At 43.4% G+C, this 24,124-nt stretch overlaps 1 protein-coding gene across 3 annotated transcripts; it reads left to right on the top strand.

The window, feature by feature from the left end:
• Window positions 1-2,435: 2,435 nt before the first annotated feature.
• On the top strand, window positions 2,436-23,738 carry LOC306789298 (abl interactor 1-like; the record flags this gene model as incomplete). Of its 3 annotated transcripts, XM_079285180.1 has the most annotated exons (11): window positions 2,436-2,564; window positions 6,723-6,890; window positions 11,203-11,379; window positions 14,234-14,248; window positions 14,943-15,046; window positions 15,329-15,469; window positions 16,676-16,776; window positions 17,512-17,727; window positions 18,692-18,781; window positions 21,134-21,322; window positions 21,417-23,738. In XM_079285180.1, 11 exons carry the CDS (start codon window positions 2,448-2,450, stop codon window positions 21,590-21,592), a joined length of 1,494 nt encoding a protein of 497 aa, XP_079141306.1. In that variant the 3' UTR covers window positions 21,593-23,738. The 3 variants fall into 3 exon arrangements, with proteins under 3 accessions (XP_079141306.1, XP_079141307.1, XP_079141305.1); XM_079285181.1 differs by lacking the exon at window positions 14,234-14,248; XM_079285179.1 differs by lacking the exon at window positions 18,692-18,781 and having other exon boundaries at window positions 2,448-2,564.
• Between the last annotated feature and the right edge of the window lie 386 nt (window positions 23,739-24,124).

Genomic DNA, 24,124 nt, shown 5'->3' with positions numbered 1-24,124 from the left:
TTAGGTGACTGTGCTAGCCACAGTGCGTCACATGGTCAGTATCCTGGCCGAGGCACAAGCCCCGGGGCCCATCCGCGCTTCCGCACTTCCGCTTCCGCACTTCTCGCCCGTGACCAGTACGCCCACCTATGGTTTAGGAGACTTACCTGATGGACCAGGTTACCTGGTCATGCACTCACCATCAGGTAAGTCTCCACGACCAACACCATACTATCAAACTATCAAACTATCAAACTATCAAACTATCACGAAGTCCAAGTTCCTCTCTTGGCTCCGGCCGTTTGGGGTACTTACGGATCGTGTTCGCCATCTTTAACGATGTTGCCCACGGACCACCACGTGGAGGTACGATCCAGCCGACTGTTCAATCACCCTGGGCGCCATTGGTGTTTTTAATTAAACAGTCGGATTCCCCTGGTCCGCACCAGTTCTACCAGTTTTCGGCTCAACCTCTCGAAAATTTTCGCTGGTTAGCTCTTTTCTGAAAACTGAGTTTCTGTAATCGTGCGCAAGGTGGCTTGGTGACAATCTATGAAAATGGCCAAAATCGGGGGAGGGGCGAAGCGCTGAACCCGTCAGCGCTTCGCCCATTCCCCCGATTTTGACCCAAAATTGCCAAAATCGGGGGAGGGGCGAAGCGCTGAACCCGTCAGCGCTTCGCCCATTCCCCCGATTTTGACCACCTATGAAAATTACCAAAATCGGGGGAGTGGCGAAGCGCTGAACCCGTCAGCGCTTCGCCCATTCCCCCGATTCCCCCTCCGTGGCGACACTGACTTTTTATTCTTTTTGTTTTGTTTTTGTGGATCTGGTATTCCCACACGCGCTATCTCCGCGAAACAAGCACGCACAGCCTCGCCCGTGACACTGAATTGTAGGTCTCATCGCCCTCTACACGCAGGTATAGGTTGATCGGAGATGCGTTCGGCCTCACGAGGTCGGCAAAGGGCCAGAATTTCGGGGATTTGCGGGGCCATATCTCCCCGGAAATAGAACACACAGACGAGACCACCACGCCGAATTATCCGCCTTGACGTGCTCTCACTGGAGAAATTGTCAGACAAATAAACCGAGCCCCACAGCCGATGTTGGACGGGGTCAAAGTCGGCGTGTGCACCCTCGATACTCCGACGTTTGAGGGTCGTGGTTCTCGATTTTCATAGCGCTATTTTTCGAATTATTTTACAAGTTTCACTCATTTCTTTCGGTGCTTCTGGTAGTCCACATCTTCATGGTGGTTCTGCTATCACAACTTCATTTTTGGATGGTTATTTTATTCGTATTTTACAACTTAACGTTCGCGGGTCTCGGAGTACAACGGACCCAATTTCCGGGTTGCACGGGTTTAACTGGGTCCATATCTCCCCGAAAATAGAACGCACAGACGGGACAAGCCCCTTCAATTGTCGGCCTTGACGTGCTCTCACTTGAGAAATTGTCAGACAAATAAACCGAGCCCCACAGCCGATGTTGGACGGGGTCGAAGTCGGCATATGCACCCTCGATTCTTGGTTTTGGTATTCCAACTGCATTTTCTCACAGAGACACACATTGAATTCTCTGCATTTATATGGTGTCAAATTCATAGCACACGTTTTATATTGAATGAATGAATGAATGAATGAAATTTATTTTTAGAGCGCTTTTCACAGACATAACATCACAAAGTGCTTAACAGAGCAGAAGTTTAAAAGCATAAAAAACACAATGTCACCCTGGGGTCAATAAATTACATACACATAGAAAAATAAATAATAAAAATAATAAAAAAATTTAAACATATTTTAAGAGCAGGTCTAGGACATGGGTTTTTACTCAAACGCCAGCCTAAAAAGGTGGTATAAATAAACATAAATATTGTATGTATATTTTTAAGAAACGTATTTATACAGCCCATACCTTGATACGACCTTCATACCTTTATACTACCATTACCAATAATGGTTTAAGGCTGTATATTCAATTTATGTTTGTGTATTTTTGTGGTGAATAAAACATAAAAAGGGTGGAAGAAATGTTTTACATAATATGTGTTATTTAACCTAAAATACATTTTTAATATTAGACGTGTTATTTTATAATAATGCTAATTTATTATTTTATAAAACTACTAGAAAACCAAATTGTTTATTAAAATAATCATTGCTGTTATTGTTTTTAACTGAATTATTTACTGATAGACTTGTACGTCATCACAGTGACATTTGATTGGTCCACTGCTCTTCTCCCTCGGCCTCTCAGCCAATCACGGGCCACCGTTTATAACGTGGCTGCCATTAGTCATAGGGCGATTGTGAACCGGAGGCTCGCGGCCCCACAATGCCAGGCGGGGGAGCCCCTCTCTCAGCTACACACCACAGCATCACCGCCTCGCCTCACTGACACACACACACACACACAAAAAGAGAAAAGCACAGAGAGGAGAGAGAAATGCAAAGGGATGTAAGATGGCAGAGCTACAAATGCTATTAGAGGAGGAAATCCCTGCCGGTAAAAGAGCTCTTGTAGAAAGCTACCAGAACCTGTCCAAGGTTGCGGAATACTGTGAAAACAATTATGTTCAGGTAAGAGACGCCTAAAACGGCCATTAAATTCGGTAACATTTTGCCAGCGATCTCCGTCGAGTCTGCGGTGCTTGTATGGTAACGTTAGAAGTGTAGTGAAACCACAGGGACAGGAAACGTTGGTCGGAACGAAAGGGATCCTCAAAACCGCTAGCTGCACGTAGTGGCCTCCTTCTTCTTCTCCCGGTGTAATCATTCATGGCTGTAATTTGGTATTTTCTCGCGGTTTCTCGCTTGTTTGAAGGCTACTCGACGTGTTGGAAGCTGCTGGGGGGCTTACAGAGGGTGTGTCGTTGTTATGACCGAGTGGTTTTGTCACTGACTGCATTCTCTGATAGGTACCTGTGACACAATATATTTTATTTATATATATATATATATATATATATATATACATACACACATGTAGACGTTAGCGTTAATTATCATTGTTTCACGTGACATGAACCCCTAAAAAGGCGTCATAACAGTGTTATAAACGACTTAAATATATAAAGAGCCATTGTACTTGTGCCAAGAAATAAATGTGACATTAGCAGAGCTGTAAGTGCCTCCTAATATTTTGTAGACGTTATTAAGGTACGCTTAGTCACTTTAAACTCAGTATAAGTGTAGCATATTGAGTAAAGCCCCTACTATAGAGATGTTAGTCATTAACACAGGAGCCAAGCATCTCTCAACTGTTGGCTTGCTTATTAGTGGATATATCATTATGTGGGTCAAGTCCTTAAAGACTTGGGGGAAAAACACAAGTCATTGACTGCTCAAGATGTGTAGATAAGCTACTCATGATGCTGAAAGTGCTGAAAACATGGCTGCAGACCATGTCCCTGGATCATTTGCTTGTAATCAAATGCATGGTGCAGGTTACTGATAGGTGTGTCTGCTGCTTTTTGCATATACAGACTGAATGTTCAATCAGTGTCAGTCAGGAACAAGTATTAATCAGAAGCAGTGGCTCCCAAACTGGGGACAAACCTGTAGGGACCATACAAGTTTGACTTATTGTTCTACTAATTGAATTGGAAGTTTTGAAGAGAGTCAATATTACGAGCTACAAAACAAATCAGTTAGTATATCAGTTGTGTGTATGTTGGATGGTCTCCCTCAGACATAATCACAGTGATCCAATGTGTGTAGAATATTAAAACAATTGTTGGGATTTCTAGCCTGAAGAGTTTTCTCACACTAAACTCTCATCACGCTGCTGCTTTGCCACAGTGAGAATGTATAAATTCAATGTGTGATATACGTGAGCGGGTGAGCTCACACCGCAGACCGTCACTATAGGTTCAATGGTCTGGTATGAACGGCAGCGTCTGCTGACAGACCGGCACACACCAGAAACCCCACTGTGCTCCAGCACGGGGGGAATCTGGACTGTGTTGCTGAGAAAAGCCCACAGTTTGCCGTAATAACGCGTCGGATTCGCTTTCCCTTGCTTGCCATCAGTAGGTTACACTCCACATACACCGCTCTGTGTTGGAGTGTGCTCGCCCCAAGATCATTATGCAGAAAGCTACCCGAGAATGTGGACATTAAGCTCAAAGGTTGTGTTGTTAAGTAATTTAAGGTCTCACAGGGACAATTCAGTTTGAGAGGGAATGTCAAACTTCTGTGGCTGACATATTGATTCATACATGTTCACTTATGGATGTTTTACATTTCAGTAATTTTGGATGATCGTGTGGACATGAAACAATGATTTCACCGGCTACATCTTGTCAGGAACACCAGCTTGATAGCTTGACCCTTGTGTTCATAAACTCTACGGTGTGATGATGCTTCTATATCTATACATATATGAAGATGCATGTACGCCGCTTCTCACGGAATAGTGATTTCTTCGGGGATATTAAAATCATTACCTACAATCTTGCATCTGAATCCACTTGACAAACACACCAGGGAATTAGCAGTAAGCTGTGCAGATCATTACAGCGTATGCTCCGGCTGTGAGCGGTACTATTAGACGTGCAATATGTTTCTGTAACGCAGCTCTAAATTTAACATTTTATAAATGCAGAATACCATCATTTCTCAGAATACCACACTGGCAGCGATATGCTCTGATGCGTAAATCCACTCTTATTCTGAAAGAGTTTCATTTTTAGATGAGCAGTGAAAAGATGTCACCTACAAAATGATTGCTGATGAAAGCAGAACTCCGCTGTGTTGGTACCTTTCTTCAAGCATTTGTACACTAAAATAGCAACTCTTTGGATGATATCGGTGTTCACATTGAAAAGTGCTGTTTTCGGATGATCCTTTGCTGCTATTTCTACGTAAATGGGTCCTAACATTATTGAACAGTACTTTCATCATTTTCGAAGGTATCCGTTTCAGTTTTTTTCTCCACGATAAAGATAAATAGTTTTGTCCTCTCCACGAGCACGTGTGAAGAAAGGGGGTGTAAGATGGAAACTCATTCTGCTTAATATTTCCCTGATGTTGAGCCGGCTAAAATCCCCCCCGTCAGCTCACATGAGACCTCTCTGACTCACTGCCGTTTCATTCATGACTCATAAGCTTCAGGATATTCCAGTGTCAGGCCTGGTGTTCGGTAGGATATGGCACTGTCAGTACTATGCATTGTTAAGGTTGAGTCTGGTGCTTAACACAAAAGACATTCCAAGTGGAGCCCTCAGAGAAAGAGAGAATCATAATGTGCATAACAAAGATTTAGGCAATTATTATGAAGGGTTTTCTATTCAGGATATTTTCAGACTTTTAAAAATGAATTTGATTCCGTTAGTAGTTTAAATCCCAGCTCACTCCTTCTCATGCGAGCGTTGCACTTTGTTAAATATAACGGTGGGTGGCTAATGTTATCTATTATTTTTTGTATTTCATTTTCACGGGGCTCTTGAGAATAGTAAAATGCGAGGTGTCTGTACGTGTCCTCGGAAACTCAGGTATGAGGACCTGTTCCGGTCTCTGTGATAATGCTGAGTAAGCCGGTATTGTTTCCTCTTCAGAGATCAGCTGACCTGTTAGTACCACCAGACATCTGGGCCAATGTCTTTGAGTCACTGCATTCATGGGATTCTAAATAATAAAAAGAATCACAGTGACTGATCAGTTCAAGCATACAGCAAGAGATCAAGCTCGTGGGTTTAAGTGTTTTTAAAGCAATAGTTTGGAGACACACTTGTTGGCTTTTGAGTTGGATGTGAGGTTGATGTCACTCGCTCATATCTGTATGTTCATCTGTGAAACCAGAGCCACCAGATGATTGGCTCAGCTTAGCATAAATATAGGAAACAGCTAGAGTGTTTCAACACTTAACTTCCTGTGAAACCACAACTGGGTGTTACATTTCTGTTTTTGTGCAATATGTTCTTAAGTGAGCATTAGGGATGCCGTTACGTAGGCTTAGTTCTTATTTTTTTTAGAGAAAGTCAAGCTAGCCGTTTTCCCCCTTCTTCCAGTTGTTATGCTAAGCTACGCTTATTGATTTCTGGCCTCTGGCAACATACTTAATGCAGAGATATGAGAGTAATAAACATAGTAAGTAAATCATGCACTGAAGTACTGAAATTGTTGTTGTTTTTGGGCTTTTGGTGAAACAAGTTAGTTTAGCATGTGGTAGTCATTTTATACACTAATTGAGGTATTTATTCATGAAAAAATAAAATGAAAAGGATCAGTTATAGTGACAGTAGTTGCTTGTTGTAATCCTGCTTCCAGTTTCCTGCAAAAGACTGGCAGTCCCCCTGTTGGACGGGTTCTCCGTGTGGCTGCATTTCCCCCGTTTCGTTTCCAAACTATAAATATGTCCATTCAGTCCCTTTGCTATTTAAAGGCTTCCACAAACAGATGGTTTGCGCAGCCGGTTGGATATTTGGGATCCCAGGAACAACGTCTTGGCATTCCCGCTCCCTTAGCTCAACTCCCACCATGCACCTGTCCCACGTTGTCCATCTGGGTTATTCGACAATTATCGTTCCAGGCTGCTTTGCGTCCACAAAGTCATTCCCTCTGAGAATTATGAACTCTTGTTTCACTTCCCTTCAGATCTTGACAGGGCTTTTTTTTGGAGCTTATAAAACCTTACTTCCCTCTGCCAACTTCTCTATTTCCTCCCGCCCACACACATCCTTCCACTGACATGTGTTTTCGCTTCCTCGCTTTCCTTCTTTTTCCTCTTTCTGCCAGGCTCAAGACAAGAAGAAGGCCCTGGAGGAGACCAAGGCCTACACCACCCAGTCTCTGGCCAGCGTGGCCTACCAGATCAACGCCTTAGCTAACAATGTGCTGCAGCTGCTGGACATCCAGGCCTCACAACTGCGACGCATGGAGTCCTCCATCAACCACATCTCCCAGGTCAGGTACACACCACAGTGCTGGAAGACACTCCGACCCTATTGCATTCATGTAAAACGCATAATGTCCAGGGGCCTTTATTTACATATCTGCAAGGAGAGCGAAGCCTTTTTTTTTTTTTTTACCTATAATTACACTTTAGTGAATCTACATTTCCACACGAGACACTCACCTCCATCTTTCACCTCAAACAGAAGAACGGTTTATATTTACAAATGATTTCCATCCGTAATGAGGGACATTGGTGGATCAAGGTGTGTTTTTTTGAGGCAAGGCAAGTTTATTTGTATAGCACATTTCAACAACAAGGTAATTCAAAGTGCTTCACATGAAACCATTAAAAGCATAAAGGCAAAAGTAAAGGAGATTTAAAACATACATTGAAACAATAATCGATGTCTCCCTGAGACATTACGCTGCACGCAATCAACCATACACTGCCGCAATTCTGCAATTACTCGCACACAAACCACGTCTGGAAAAGATCTCTGCCGATCTGCGTTTTATAGTGTACGCCTTGCACGAACTCGGCCCCGGAGGGAATGGCGATATATTGTGCAGTCCTTTTAAAACCATTACAAGCATCAAAACATAAGGCAAAAGAAAAGGAGATTTAACAGCAATTAAGAACAGTGTAAGAAATAAAATACAGTAGTGAAATGCAGGAAATTGATTAATATATGAATTGAATGTGGTTCAATTAAAGGCAGCAGCAAACAGAAAAGTCTTCAATCTTGATTTAAATGAGCTGAGGGTCTCAGCAGACCTGCAGCTTTCTGGGACTTTGTTCCAGATATGTGGAGCAGAAAAACTGAACGCTGCTTCTCCATGTTTAGTTCTGACTCTGGGAACAGGAAGTAGACCGGTCCCAGACGACCTGAGGGGTCGGGATGGTTCGTAAGGTAGCAGCAGATCAGAGATGTATTTTGGCCCTAAACCATTCAGTGCTTTGTAAACCAACAGCAGGATTTTAAAGTCAATTCTTTGTTGGACAGGAAGCCAGTGCAAAGACATCAGAACTGGAGTGATGTGGTCCACCCTCCTGGTCTTAGTGAGGACTCGAGCTGCAGCGTTCTGAATCAGCTGCAGCTTTCTGACAGACTTTTTACAGAGACCTGTAAACACACCGTTACAGTAGTCCAGTCTTGAGGATTGTCTTATGAAGCTTAAACCTCTTGGAGTAGAAAGCTGCTGGTATTATCCTGTGCTATGGTGACGGGGACACAGTCACACTTTAGAAAGACGGACAGACATGGCGGGGCCGTGGATCACGCTGGAGCTGCCAAACCTCCACAGCCCCTCTTCAGTCCCTCTTGCTTCATCAGCAGTCCTCTCTCTCTCTCTCCCCCCCCTCTCTCACCCGGCCACCCTGCCAGTCAGCCAGTGAATGCCCCCCCCCCCCCCCCCTGTGTGCTGTCGGGGATGAAGTGAAATCCTGACGCCAGCCTCTCTCGCCTGGTTAGCATGTTGAGCTTCCGCTTTACTCCACAGGTAGCAGGATGAAGTACAGTCGGGCGAAGTCTAATGAACAACAACCAAAGTCTTTTTTATCGTTCTTTGAGCTGCTCGGCTGATACTTCTGCCTCGGGTACAACAGCTCTACAGGGACGTGTAACCACACTGGACAGAAACGCTTCAGCCAGTTTATAGTCACTTAACTACAGTCGGTACTGAGTCAACCAAGGGAGAGACTCACATCAGCCCCGGTCTATCCATCCTGTTTAAAATACTTCTTTTTCCACAGCAGTCATTTTGATGACTAAAGCAGTTAAAGCACAGGTGGAACTAATAACATTAACAATGGCTCCATGTCTTATGAGAGTACCAGTGAAGCCAATATGCACTACAGCTGCAGAACCGGTAAAGCTAACCTGATACAGCCTTCATTAAAGTAATTTATTTATTTCCTAAAAGGTATATGAAAGGTACTATCATATCACGCTTCCTGTCCTTGAAAGTGTCTCAATGTAGAGATCTCTCACAGGTAGAGGAACGTTCATTTACTCTGAGCTGCCTCTCATACGACTGCGTCCCCGGGGCTTTCATTCACTATTCTAGTGGCGATGCTTCCAAGAAATTACATTCTTATCTTGCTCGGTTGTGCCAGGTGTTTATTTTTTTGTGCTTCCAAAATTTCTGCATGCATGAACCCACCGACACGCCTCGTAGGTTCAATACAGACTGCATCGTATTTTCCTCGAGCCAACAACGCTTCAGCAAGAGTACACAAAACATGTACAAGTTGTTTCAACTGCACTGCAGAGACCGATCCTTTTTGCTAAAGTACAGATATAGAGCCAGTAGTGGAAGTTACTGCGGTGCCATCTGCTCACAGAAACACACTGCAGTGGTTGAGCAGACAGCCAGATGTTTAATGGAGTAAAGATGTTACAAAAGACAATTAGATCGAGAGAGCACAGAGGTCCGTCATCAAGGAGTAGGTGACAGTTACTATGTGTCATGAAGATGGCCTAACTTTGTGTTCAGTAATGCATGTGGAGAGGAAACACAGAGTCCAGTCATCAGCTGCAGATCTGCTTCAACTGTGTCTGTACTGTAATGTTATTACAGTACAGACACAAGATGGGTTGTGACAGTTTGGTGAAAGTGTCCATTTTGAATGTAGAAACTGAAAATGTTCTCAGCGTCTGTCCCATCCCCACTTTACTTTCTTCTTCCATTTCTTTTTGATCATGACAGCCCAACAGAATCAGCTCCTAGTTTCACTTCACAGTATTTTATCTCTGCGCCCTTCGGAGTTTTGTTCTCGCTTTCTCTAATCTGCGCTCCACCTCTACTCGCCTGTCGCTGGCAGGAAATAGGCGTGTCTTCTTTTTTTTTGTTACTTCCCAGCCGAAGCTGGGCGTGTCGCCTCGGTTTCCTCTCATAAAAAAAAGAGCCTAGCATGTCGTCTATATATATATACCTCGTATGCAGCACACAGACTTCGTGTCAGAGAGAGAGAGAGCGGCGGCCGTGGGTCAAATTCACGACAACTATCGGACTTTCAATCTCTCAGTTGGATTCTTCATCTCCCCAGAGAGAGGCGGTGGCTGAGCGGTGATTGATGAGTGACCTTGTTGCTGTTTGGGACTCTCTCTCTCTCACACACACACACACACACATAATAACCAAACATCTACTTCCAAAACATGCCCTCACATATACCTACGTGAACACACACTTGTGTTTATGTTTTAGTTTAATATCAAATTAGTCTCCTTGACAATCAGTGCTCAGATGCAGGGCCAGGTGCACTACATGTAGAGTATGATTAACAACGTTCATGGATTCATGTGTGTCCTTTAAAACACTCGTCAGCGCTTTTCTCCCAAGCGTGACCTCATATTCTTCCCCCTCCCCTCCTTTAATCCCTCAATCATTCAAGTTTCATCTGTCATTCATAAATTGAAGAGTCTCAAGGCCTGCAGTGAACGGCTGCTGCGAGCGATAACGACCGTAATCGCGGAAGAAACGGAGGTCGCTGGTATTGTCAGTTGCGCGAGGTTGGAGGAGAGCTTCGTCAAACGGGCCAACGGAGTACAGTGGGTCAGGAGGAGTTCAGAGGATAGACCGAGAGTGTGTGTGTCCAAGCAGTGGGAGGTCGGAGGATTTAACAATGATAAACTGGCTGGATTTCTAAACTATCATTACTTTGATAATCTTCTTTTTTACACACACACACACACGTTCATTTAGTTTCTCTCTGTTGATAACCGATGTCACACAACGGTGGACTCAATCAAGGTATGAAACAACTAAGTGTAGCAGGAAGCAGCAATTGTTCTCATATAAAACACTCGAGTATTGACTGGGTCTCAAAAAATATAAATACACAAATGATATATGTTTTGATAATAAATGTGCTGAAATAAAAAGATGGGAGCGATTCCCGTCAGGTGTTCTTATTTCAAACAGGGCCATGTTCTTCCTGTCGCAGTCATTTTAGGACGGGTTCAGAAATATATAAAAAATATATATATTTTACAATAAAATCTCACCGGTGAGGTGATTCTGCCCCGGAGCTCCTGGAAGGCTTTTAATGTGAAACAGACAGAGGAAGTATTGGGTTTGCATTAAAAGCAAATAAGTGCAACAGGCACAGGGAGGCCTTTTAGTGAAATATGATCAAATCTCTCTCTCTCTACAAAACAGGGGGAACGTATAAATCATACATGCCTGTTATCATAACCCGTCTAAAACACATGCAATACGTTTGTATCATTTCGAGCATTTGAAACATGAAGAGTAAACCCTCAAAGTCTGTTGTACCCCACCACTCATGTCCGCCTTCGTTTCTCACCTCCTGCAGACGGTGGACATCCACAAGGAGAAGGTGGCCCGTCGAGAGATCGGCATCCTGACCACCAACAAGAACACCGCACGCACGCACAAGATCATCGCGCCCGGCAACATGGAGCGGCCGGTGCGCTACATCCGAAAGCCCATCGACTACACGCTGCTGGATGACGTGGGACACGGCGTCAAAGTAAGACAGATATTGGTCATTTTGTCAAAAATACATTCCTCACACCTCATTTACTCGCATTAAGAGGACCCTGGTTTCTGTACACTTCCACACTGTTCTCGCTTCACCACAACCAGTGTTGCAGCTAAATCCCAAAGCCCTTACTTTGTTGTAGCATCCTGATTTCCAGGGATAATCAATTTTCGCTCGACAGGAAAGCACATACTTAGTTGAGTTCACACTTTCCACTTTCATGTGAACAAGCTTGACTGTCTCTCCTCCACTCACACTGCAAGCCGATCAATACGCTGGCCTTTCAGTTAATTAAGTCCGGACACACCTAGAAATGTATCAGACAGAATGATGTGGGAAGTGGGGAGCTGACTGCGGCTGAAAAGAAAATCTGTGTTTGTCAAAGGTTTCGTTCACGCCCGTTAACGTCATCCTAGTGTGAGTAGAAGAGACGTGTTGGCCAAGTGCTGCACGCCATCACATCCTCTATTGAACTGTGGGAAAATATTCTTTCATCCCTCTTCCGGCTCCTTCTTCAATTTTTCATTCTCTCTCTCCCCATGATCCATCTTGCCGTCGCCCCTCTTCTTCTTCTCCTCTTTTATGTGACGTTGTGTGTGTTTTTGCTTGTGTGAGTTTGTATACACACACAGAGTTATGGGCATTGATTGCTGGTGTCCCACATTTCCGCAGCTTGTTTGAGTTCATCCCTCTCTCCCCCTGTCTGTCTCTGTTGAGATAGCGGCTGTCTGCGGATGTTTCAAAGATCCGCTGATTCCAATTGAAAAAGCCAGTGTTCCCTCCTGCGTGCTGGCTCACGCTGACACAGATTTGGCATTGGCCCGCTATGCAAATGAAGCATCATTCATGGATGCTGCGGATGATGGATCTCTGCAGAAATCACTCAGTGCAGATGCTGGAACAAGCTTTCTTTCTCCCCCTTTTCAGTTATACCTGTGTAGAGAAGAAAACAGTTTAAGCTGCCACCACTAAAACTACATTACCCAGACGTGTGTAGAGTCACTCATTTCAGGAGTCTACATTTGGGGAGGACCTTTTGATTTCGTCAAGTTTAGATGTTTAGATGATGGTTAGATAAACAATTTTATGCTGGAAGAAAAAGGTTGAAGACTCCCTGGCTACTAGTCCATTTCTGTGTGTGTGTGTGTGTGTGTGTGTGTGTGTGTGTGTGTGTGTGTGTGTGTGTGTGTGTGTGTGTGTGTGTGTGTGTGTGTGTGTGTGTGTGTGTGTGTGTGTGTGTGTGTGTGTGTGTGTGTGTGAGTGTGAGAGAGTGTGTGTGTGTGTGTGTGTTTGTGAGTTTGTGTGGCTGCATTTTTGTTCAGAAATGCATAATATCCCATTCCACATTTTTCTTGCAGAACACTGTCTGTCTGTCTGTCTGTCTGTCTCTCTCTCTCTCTCTCTCTCGCATGTTTGTGAATAATTCAGAGGGATTGATATCATTTCACACTCACTACTGCATCCCACAGAGACAGACGGATAGAGAGTTTCTTGTTAATGGTGAGTTCATACTTCGTGGGGGAAATGGCAGCTTATTATTACTCCATGGTTACAGCCTATTTCCTCCTCGTAGTGGTGGACCGGGATCATCACCGCTCTGATTTTCCTCCACATAACTAGAGGAAGTCACCCATGGATAGATGGAAAGTCCGACTCGCGCATGGAAAGACCCCGTTCACACATTTACGGATGACTGTGCTCACCCCTCCACCTTAACAGCCTTTACTGGCACCACTGCCAGTTACCAGGGTGACATCGTCTTCGACCACATTACAGTTGGAACATCTCACGGCTGTTATTTCTGACCTTGTTGTGTGTTGTGCTTTACTGCCCGGGTTTCTCCTTCTTGCAACACTTAAAATGTCATGTAGCTCAGGCACTGCTCATTATTGTCTAGCGATTTAAGTGATTCTCATTCTGATTACGGTCCATAACACAAGTCTAAATGCTGACACACACACACACACACACAGGGTTGGTGAGTAGTTTCACTTTGTGTCAGTGGTGGATTCACCTTTTTCTGCTCCTTTTTTTTGTCAGTACAAAAGGAAGTTATTTCTTCCTCTTCGTTGAGTGAAACCTAATTTGGGTTGTTTGGTGGGTTTCTAGCAGGCAGGTGACTGACTTCATAGAACAATAATTCTGGTGATTTCGGGCTCAGGGAAATGAGCAAACTTTGACTAAATTTCGGACATTTTTTAAACTAAACAGATGAAATAATAATTAAAAAAGCATCACCAGCTTCAGCCCTAAATGTGCTAGAACCTGTTAATGTTGCATTAAATAATATTAGATTACGTCATTTAAGACAACGGCAATTTGGCTTGTATTGACATTAGAAATGTATAATTCAGTATTATTAAATCACCAGAGGAAAATAATGAACACTGATTGCTGTAATTCATCTTTACCCAGTGTGTTGACGTTGGTAGCTTGAAAAGCTGCTATATTTCCCCAAGCTTTTCACACACACACATACGCACACATTCACACATACTGGCAACTGACGTAAACATCACACATTAGAAAGGAAGAGACCCTCGACTCAAACATCATGTTTTCAGTATGTGTTCATTCGGCCAGCTGGTCAGTTCAAACCACGTGAGTCTCGGGGCAAAATGTTTCATTCGATTCTAGATTTCTCGACCGTCGTTTATATTATTCGTGATGCTCTTCTTAAATGTGATATACCGTTTTAAATATGTACAGTGTTAATTATGAATACATGGGGTTCCTGCATACTGCTTAAATATCCCACTTGCTTTCAAACTAAACTCACTTTAACCATTAACCGATGAGCATATCTTCTTTTCTGTCTTCCTTTTTGCCTGCTTGCTCTCAGTGGCTTAAGGCCAAGGTAAGAGATGGATGTCTTCCTCTTATTTTTCTTTCATTTGTAAAAAACATGTCCATGAATTTTAGATTTTGATAACCTGGAATTAAGTTTTCACTGAACAAAAATGATTCCATGAAATAGCTGATTTATTACGATGCTACAAAGCAGCGTCATTGCACCGACTGTGTCTCTTGTTTCCTGTTCACCATTGATTCACTTTAATTCACGTAGTTTACCTTTTTCAACTTAACTGTTGTGAGTATAAACCTGGTGTGAAATTCTACCATGAATATACTTTAGCTTCAACTCTATACGTATGTTACAGTAAATGCAAAAACATGGTAACAGGAGATATGAAATATTACATTTGATATTTACAGTAATTACCCGTAACACATGTTCCTATCTCCTGTTATATCCTCATCCATTTACAGAGAGACATCCACAGAGGCAGCCAGTCACCTACATAGTGCTGCCTTCTGTTCCCTTTGCCCCTTCGTGTCTCTCTTCATGTCTTTATATGGACACAAAAAAAAGCCTTTGTGCCAGTGTTTCTCCAAAAAATTAATCATAGGAACAAAATTCAAGTTTGGCTTAGTTCTTATAGATTTAAGTGACTCCTCCTCAGCCTAAATATTCATTGGCAGGTGAAACACTGGTGTCAGCTCCTCAGATTATACAAAAATAATGTTTTAACTTCTCTTTGCTCCTCTAGCAACATGGGAACAATGCAGCAGGAAGAGGAGGGACACTTTCCAGGACCACCCCACCCTCACAGAAACCCCCAAGCCCCCCCATGGCTGGTCGTGGCACCCTGGGGTAAGAACATACAGCCGTGGTAGTAGTTTTAAAATATATGTATTCTTGCACAAACAGAAAGAAATACATTTGCGGTATGGGCACTCTGGACCATTACACCATTTATCTGTTAATACTGTCAGTTTGAGACTATTCCCACATTACACAGTGGTTGCCATAAAAACCAGGACCCACCCGATGTTCCATAAACAATGTCTGTAAAAGCCCAAAGTAGCTCCTCTCACTTCATTAAAACGCTGGGAAGTAACTGCGTCCACTTTGGCTGTGTTTATCTGTACCCAGGCGTAACACTCCCTACAAGACCCTGGAGCCGGTGAAGCCTCCGGTGGTGCCCAACGACTACATGACGAGCCCGGCCCGACTGGGCAGCCAGCAGAGCCCCGCACGCACAGCCTCGCTCAACCAGAGGCCCAGGACACACAGGTAATCCCGGGAGCGAATGCAGTGCTGCAAAGCTGCAATAACAATAAACCAATGTCTCTGTTCTACTTAACTGACCCGGTATGACAGTGAGTCAGCATGCACAAAAGGCCCCTTTCACAGCAGCCATTTTGACTTGACATAGCAGGGTAAACACAGGTGCAATCGATAAAAAGATAATGATGGTCCCATTGTATTTAGTGTGAGCCAGCATACACAATACCAGGCCGTAACAGGGCCATAATTAATCCTATTAATGACACCTTTGTTAACCCTGCTATGACAGCTTGATGTTATTCAGCCATCATTTATTTGATGCTCTATAACCGTGCGTTTCCTACTGTGGTATGTCAACATGTCTGTGTTTGTTCCTTCACTCCCACAGGTGCTTCAGATAAAAGCTAATTAGACCTCTCCTCAACGCTGTGTGTGTTTAGTTGATTGAAATCCACACTTAATCCTGAGAGGACACGTAATCAATCGGAAGTGAAAACACCTGTGTATCTTTTGATCTTCAACGGCTCAGTTTATCGCTGTGCTCGCTTGATGACTTTATAGTCTTAGCTTGTGTTTTTCTTGTTTTTACTTTGGCCATCCTAGTCATTGTTATCAGTACAGACCCGTGTGGCTGGAGCACCAATACGTCCATCCATTATACCCATTTATCCACAACAGCACAGTGTCAGTCAAGACTTCCAATTAAAATATTGTCTGTTTTAATATCAGCAGCTAACTAAAGCTATTACAGCTTAGAGTCCAGCATGGCATTCAACTTTTATCTCTATTTCTTGCTCATGATAACGACACAAATATTTCAAATTCAAAGCAATAGCAATTTATACAACATTCCTGCATCTAAAGGCGAAGTGTAATCACTCATTCAGTCTGAGCTTTACAGATTTGATCGTGGTTCTTTATGCCTTCCAAACAAGCCCTGGCTCTCGTGTTGTTTTTTTCATACACTGTGTAACTGCAAATGTGACTGTGTGCTCCCGAAATCTGTGCCCAGTATTCATGTGCGAATGTGCCAGACGGCGCATTCGCAGAACTGTGAATATGTTGCCACAGCGACGATGATGTTGTTATGACAAAGTGACATGTGAGAGAGTAATGATGGGATGTCAAAACTCTTGTCATGTAATTTAAGTTTGTCACACGCACACATCCTCTAATGATCGCCATAACGACTCTTTCTAACTCCGTCTGCAGTGGCAGCAGTGGTGGGAGCGGCAGCAGGGAGAACAGCGGAGGCAGTGGAGGCGGTATTCCACTGGCAGTTCCCACCCCCTCCCCTCCCAGTATGGGCCAAGGTGAGTCTCAGCAGCCGTACCCTAACTGCCCATCACAGATGTACACAGTGAGGACTCACTGCTGGTTACAGTAATATTGTATTTGTAGGCGGTGTTTGTCCTCTTTGGCGCTCATTGGTCTGTTCTTGTCCTCAGATGGACATGTATCAGGACAAACAGAAGGGTATACAAGATAATGTTATGATCAATACAAAAAAATGTCTTACAAAATTAAAGTTACATTCATATAATCTCACTTAATATGGAAAACATTTCTGTAAATCAGAGAAAAATTAACCAGATTTATTCAGGCCTTAACTAAACATAAACATTGCAGGTATACCGATTATTGTTAAGGTATTGTCTTATGATCAGGTTTTTCTCAAACATACATTAAATATACACTGAAGAAAGTACTTTTCATGCAGATGTTTGCATCTTGCAGGAAGCACATTAGGACAGGGGGCAACAAGTATTAAAGTGGTTAAGAACAAGATGAGAGTTTTGCTGGAAAATGTTTTTATTGTGCTATTTTTTATGTTTATTTTCATTTATTTATTGAGTGTAAGTAAACTGAATTTAAATGTTTTTATCATAGCAGCAGCAACCTATTTTTTCTCACATTCTGCATGGAAATATACTGAAAATGAATGCATACTACAGCGAAAACTCCTGATAACGTTGGCAGTAAACGTGACTTATCAAGCTGAGGTTTTTAACACTTCACACTCGTGTCTTCTCTCTCCTGTCCTGCAGTGGTGACATCCTCTGCCTCGGTGCCCCAGGGCCCCGGCTTGGGTCCCATACCCATGTCCCAGTTCGGCACCATCTCCCGCCAGATCTCCCGTCACAACTCTTCCACCACCTCCTCGGCCTCCATGGTGTCGGCCACCGGCACCTACCGCCGCGCACCCTCCCTCTCTTCCCAGCAGCCCCACATCAACGGGGGTCCTGCCTACCCACAGAACTCAGGTAACTAATAAAATGTCATCATTAATGTATGTTTGTAGATGGTCTGCTTTACGAGATGGTTGGTGCGTAGGAATAGACTTATCTGACATGATGAAACTCACTCATGCAGAATGTATAAAGAAGAGAGGAAGCTTGTAATTTACTGTCCGTTTTTGGCAGTCGTGCGCTTTGACTCCACAATCTATAATTATGTGAAACTGCTAAAAAAAAAAAACGATCCTCTGGGTCTAAAAGATATGCTTGGGCTAGCCCTTCCAGAGGCTAATGAAAATGAATGATGAACCATAATTACTGAAGTCAGGGTATGTTGAAACCTTCCCACCTCACCACTGCTGTGCAGAGCATTTCATTACCGTTTGTAATTGAGTTATGACTTCATCACTTCAGTCAGCCGGAGAAGGCTTCTTGTTCAGGCGGGTGGCATTTCAGGGCAGCGTACACATAAATAGCTGCGAGACAAGGGGAAACCCAGGACATATGCATATTTTCTTGTCAGAAGATATAATTTATTTTGGCAGGCATCACTCCGAGCCATTGCCACCGTCATGTCTTTAGGTCCGTGTCGTGCTCTGCAGCTCGTTCACCGTAGCAGAAACATGTTGCTAGCTACAGCCTCTGTGCTCTTGATGTGAATCGGATGCTGATGAGTTCGATTTCCAGACCGAGATGAGACGAATGCCTCCTTAAGCCTAGCTTGAAAAACGCAGCACACAAAAGAACCATGATTGGAAAATGTGTAAATGAGTTGCTCAGCAATGCTTTCTGCACTGTTTCGCCCACTCAGCAGGTTTTTTTTTGTTTTCTTAAGTGCACCTCTCTTTCTCCAGTCTGTGTTTGGACTTTATCTCCTGTGTTATGTCTGTTTGCTCTTCCCTTGACATTGTCTGTCTCCCTGTGCATCACCTCCATCTCCCTCTCTGTCTCTCTGCTGCTTTGTCTGCCTCTCTGGGTGTCGCTGCTCCAGTGTCTGTGGCTCCTCCGCCTCCTCCTCCAATGGTCCAGCTGACCCCACAGATCCCTCTGACTGGCTTTGTTGCCAGAATGCAGGAGAGCAGTAAGTAGAAAGTCCATTTAAAAACATGCATATGCACTGAGCTTAAGCAGATTCACATGTGTGAGTTCAATTAAACCCATTATAGATCTCACACACACACACTCTCACACACACACACACACACACACACACACACACACACACACACACTCACTTGTGCACATACAGGCTGTGCTTTTCACATTCACATCCACGTACTCAGAGACACATTCACTACCACACAGTTGCGTAAAACACACATACAGTATGTACAGTAGGTGGGGCTGAACACAAAACTGAATGTACTGAACGACCTACATTACAAATCTCTTAACGAGCTAAATTTACTCAAATCACAATTTTCACTGAATGTCCATGAAGTGAGAATAGAATGCAGATCTGTTAAATCTATCTCGATACAAGATTTTAAGTCATATTGGTCGTATTAATTGGTCCCATTAACATACATAGAGAGACACCTTTCATCACATCTCTTATCAATGCTCTGAAACGCACTCTACATCCACACGCAGCCTCACTTCCACACTCTCTCTCTGTGGCTCGCTACACTCGGCACACCTTCCCTTGCACTGTATTTGGGGTCTGGGGGGGGGGGGGGGGGGGCTGACTGTCTGTTGCCATGGTGATGGATCAAGGAAAGCGTGGGCCCCGTTCCTCATGTCCACCGAGGAGAGAAAATGTGACCCGATGCCGTGTCCTGATTCACCGGCCGCCTGTGTGGAGAAATGCAGCGGCGTAGAGATCCAGCTGTCTGTGTTCGTCTGGTGATGCAGACTGCCGGCCTGCTACACTGCTGGATATGAGTCATACAAAGAATGGATTATTGACATACTTATGGTCTTAGACCGGTAAACATTTTGATATCAAGGACTGTGAACCTATCGCCATTAAGCTTTATTTTCCTTTTATTCTTCTAAGCAGACCAAGGCACACAGGAAGTGCAGCATGTCACCAGAAACAAGGGATTCATATGTAAATAAAAGAAGAAGGCTCGTTAGTATGACCAGCGACAGCCACCCGCCTGACTGAACAGACAAAGAGGGTCTCAGTAATGTCTTAACAAGTCATCCACCGTGAAAACATATCCAAACAATAAGCCAAGAAATGCTGATCTAGTATATAATTACTTGAAACACGTGCTTTTCAAATTGTAATTTACGATTGATGCAGTCAGATATAGTCCCCACCAACTACATAGCATGCTTAGACTGTAACGTATGCTGTGTTTAAAGGGCCGGTGGACTGGACTTATAAAATGCAAGACAGCTTTTGTTATATTGTGAAGCATTTTCAGCTCTTAATGCTTAAAAAGATTAGAAGTCAGTTGTCAGACCGGTGGAGAAAAAAGGGTATGTAAGCAGTTCTCTGGTGCGTTATTGCAGTTTGTTTAATTCAAGAGCCGGCTTATGAATTACTTAGATGAGGAAGTTCAGTTTTTCTTTCATCTCTGGACATGAATGTGTTTAAAAGACTGAAGCAGCAGCAGCGGTGGAGGAAGAGTGTCAGGACCAAGTCAGGCTTTTCTCACGCTTAATGCATGGTGTGAGTTATTAAACCAGTCAGAGATGCGGATGATGAACCTTCAGCCTTCAGACACAGAAGCACACTGACTGTGTGAGTAAATACTCAAAACGGACTCCAGGAAATATTCAGGCTGCATGCTTCTAATGCCGCTGCTCATTTCTCAGGGGACAAAACTAAAATACACGTCCTACAAGTTTGTGAATGAAGAGGAGGTCATCGTAAAAATAAATAGGAGAGGCTTTAAAACAAATCTCAAACAACCTTTTTAGGCACAATAAGTAAAACAACATAACGTAAGTTCAAAACAAACGTAGGCGATAGCCGTTGAAAATTGAAAACAAATAGAATGTACAAGAAAATATAACTGACGTAGTAGTAGTAGTAGTAGTAGTAGTAGTGGTAGTTGAAGCTGTAGGATGACATACTAAAGAGCAGAAATGACCCTAAGCTGCCCTCTAGTGAACATTTAGATGCACAAGTCTCCACAGTAACCGGGTTGGTAAAGGTTTCTGTCGGCCTACATGATGGCTGTCAATATGGAAACATTCATTTAACAATATGTATGTAAGTTTAAAGTCCCGTTGTCCCTCTTCACGGTGTTGCAAAAAAAATAGTTACAGAATCAAATTCCTGTTACAGATTGCTTTGCCGTGGTGGACCCAGAACACATCCGAGCAAAAAGAACAAAAAATTGAATCGATGAAAGAGAGGCATTTTGAAATCGGCTGCAGTGACGGATGAGATCGGGAGAGCAAACACGTTATCCTTTTTCCTCTTGCTTATTGTCTCACATGATTTTCTTCTCCTCCACTGTTTGTCCTCCTTCAGTAACAGACAGCCCCGCCCCGCCTCCTCCGCCTCCCCCAGAGGACATGGGTGTGTTTGAGGAGCGCTCTCCTCCTCCTCCTCCTCGCCAACCTGTGGACTATGAGGAAGAGGATGCCGCGGTGGTCCATTACAGCGACCCCTACGCTGACGGAGACCCCCTCTGGGCCCCCAAGGTTTACTTAGAGAAAGGTTAGTGGCAGCTTTCCACTTTTCTTCTACAAAACTGACTTTCTGACTGAAAAAAAACACTCAACTTAATGTTCGTTTACATTTTGTCCTCCAGTTGTGGCCATCTATGACTACAGCAAGGACAAGGAGGATGAGCTGTCCTTCATGGAGGGAGCCATCATCTACATAATCAAGAAGAACGATGACGGCTGGTATGAAGGTGTCGCTAACGGTGTCACCGGACTCTTCCCAGGAAACTACGTCGAGTCGATCATGCACTATGCTGACTAAACACAAAAAAACACACCCAGAATGGCACTGCAAGTTTTGAGCGGCGGTAAAAGCGCGAGGATGTACAGATGTTTTGCAGTCCAGTTATTGCAGTTCATGATTGAAGTGGCATGGTGGATTTTTCAAATGCTTTTCTTTTTTTGGGGGGGGGGCTTGTGGCTTATGGTTTTGTCATGCTCCCAAAAAAAACACAAAAAATGTGTCGCACAAAGACGGGGGGGGCTGAAGCTTTGGACTGGGGTCTGTTAGTTTACACTGTGGACGAAAGGGAGGAGACGAAGGCCTTTCTGCTGCCGCTGTTACACCCGCGTGGGTCGGCAGCACTTCTCAAACTTCTCACTGTCACATTTTGCCTCGCATAAGACATTACGACATTACGGAGTCATTTCAAACAATGCCAAGTAAATCGAGATTGAGCGGTTTAGTGTATATGCAGCCAGTATTTCCAGTACGCAGTAGATCCAGACAGTGAAGTATTAGTAGGATTTCATGTGGCAGTGTAGCTCCTACCCTTTATTTGCACTGTAGACCAGCAGACCGACCGTTCCCTCCTTTCAAAAACATCCATCATACCTTACAAAAAAACAACAACAACAACCCGAAAAGGACAAACAGACATCAACAAGTGCATTAGGACACGACTGAATGTTTGGTGCCGTCGATGTCCAAATCACAAGATGTTTCAGAGGCAACAAAAGCAACCTCGAGTTGTGTATTTACTATGCTCTGTGTATGTGGGGCTGCTGTCAACAAAGGGTCCACTGAGTGTATAGAATGCATTACAAAAAAAGACGACGATTCTTCTTTCTGTTCTCTTGTTTATAAACTGTGACGTGAGAAGCTGCCAGTACAGTACATTTGTCAGTTGGTGTGTTTCACCTGTGAGTTTTCCATCAGCGTCAGCGGAGGCGATGCCGAGATCGGATGTTGTTTTCAATTGAATTGTTCATCTTTTACTTGAATATTCATTTGTATTCATCACTCACAGTGCCATGTTAACTTCATCTATTTTTGTATGTTCAGTCACCATTATATCACGTTCGATCATCGCTGTCCAGCTACTGTAGCAGAGGAAGGACTAACCCGTATGTGTTCATGTCCTTTTCCATTGTGTGAGTCATCAACAACCGTGATGACCTCACGATTCCCCTTCACTGCTTTTGATTTTGACTCGAGAGTTGCTTATCCAGAAGTGTCACCTAAAGCTTGACACTCGTCCATTCCTTCAGTGTGTGTGGTGCTTTACATCGGTGCTAAACAACCTCAAGCCAAGACTGCTCTGAGTACTGTAGAAGTGGAACAAGGGGTTTAAAGTCGCATTGCTTCGTTTTCAGAGGATGAACATTTATCAGATTTGAATGTAATCGTCTTCAATCACCTCTGCATTTTTTGTAGTGAATGTAGGCAACCCGGCAGTGATGTGCTGTAGCTCGATTCTGTCTGCTACTTACGGTGTGTTTACGTCCATCTACACGCAGATACAAGTCTGTGCTACATATGAATGACCTGCTAACTGCAGTGAAGGAATGAATCGCAATCGCGAGGTCTTAAAAACAGTGCCGATATGAAGACCTCTGTTCTAATTTCTACTACTTATTTTTGCAAAATAAGATGCCTGCTCTTGAAAAGTGATTGTTGGTTCAAGTAAATTAAAAAAAACAACCCCGCTGTCAAATATCATTGAAGCTTATCCCAGAATCAATGTTTTTTTTAAACTATCCACATAAACACAATCATACATACTTTGGGAATAACGGGCATTGAACACAAGCTTTTATTTTGAAATGGATACAGACTTCCTATGTGTTGTGAGGGGATTATTATCCAGAGGTAACATTTTCAGGTGTCCACACAGACAATGGCTCAAATCAACAGTATTCATTCAGCTAACAAAAGTATCTAATCATCATTACAGTGAATGATTTGCCACTACATCCCATTCTTGATTGTATTTTTTCCATCATGAGGTAATCTTTTGTGAGAAAACAACTTTTTCTACCTAATGTATTTCTAGCTTTGCATTCAACTTGTTTGTTTGTGTCGGATTAATTTGTACTTTTTTCATGGAGAAATCATGAGACAACCACTGATGACTTTGTAATGTTTACCACTTAACGTCTCGCATTTCAGGGCATCACAGGTCAAGGCGCCTTTCTTTGATGAGTGTTTTCTTAATGATGAAACATGGGTGGGGGGGGGGGGGGGGGGGAATCAGTAACTTAAATGTTCATGGGAACAGAAACTAATATTTGTCTTCTCCTCTCAGTTTGTACATATGTGTTCATTGAAATTTATGTACAGTCTTTTTTTAATAAACAGCTCATTGAAACAGTGGACATAAGTGTGCGGTCTGTGTGTCGTAAAGCTGAATGAAAGTAGACGTTGTATACGTCTGGGAATAAATGAAAGCTTTTAAAATGAGATCTATTGCATCATATTCATGTGACGCTGCTGCTACACTGGAGCGCATTACTAAAAAACATGTTATTGGCACATTTGTCCAGACACGTGCATAGGGAGGCTAAACCAGGC

Source organism: Melanostigma gelatinosum, assembly GCF_949748355.1.
Source record: "Melanostigma gelatinosum genome assembly, chromosome: 15".
Lineage (NCBI taxonomy): Eukaryota > Metazoa > Chordata > Actinopteri > Perciformes > Zoarcidae > Melanostigma > Melanostigma gelatinosum.
The sequence above is the reverse complement of the archived record's forward strand: the minus strand, read 5'-3'. Positions and strand labels throughout refer to the sequence as shown.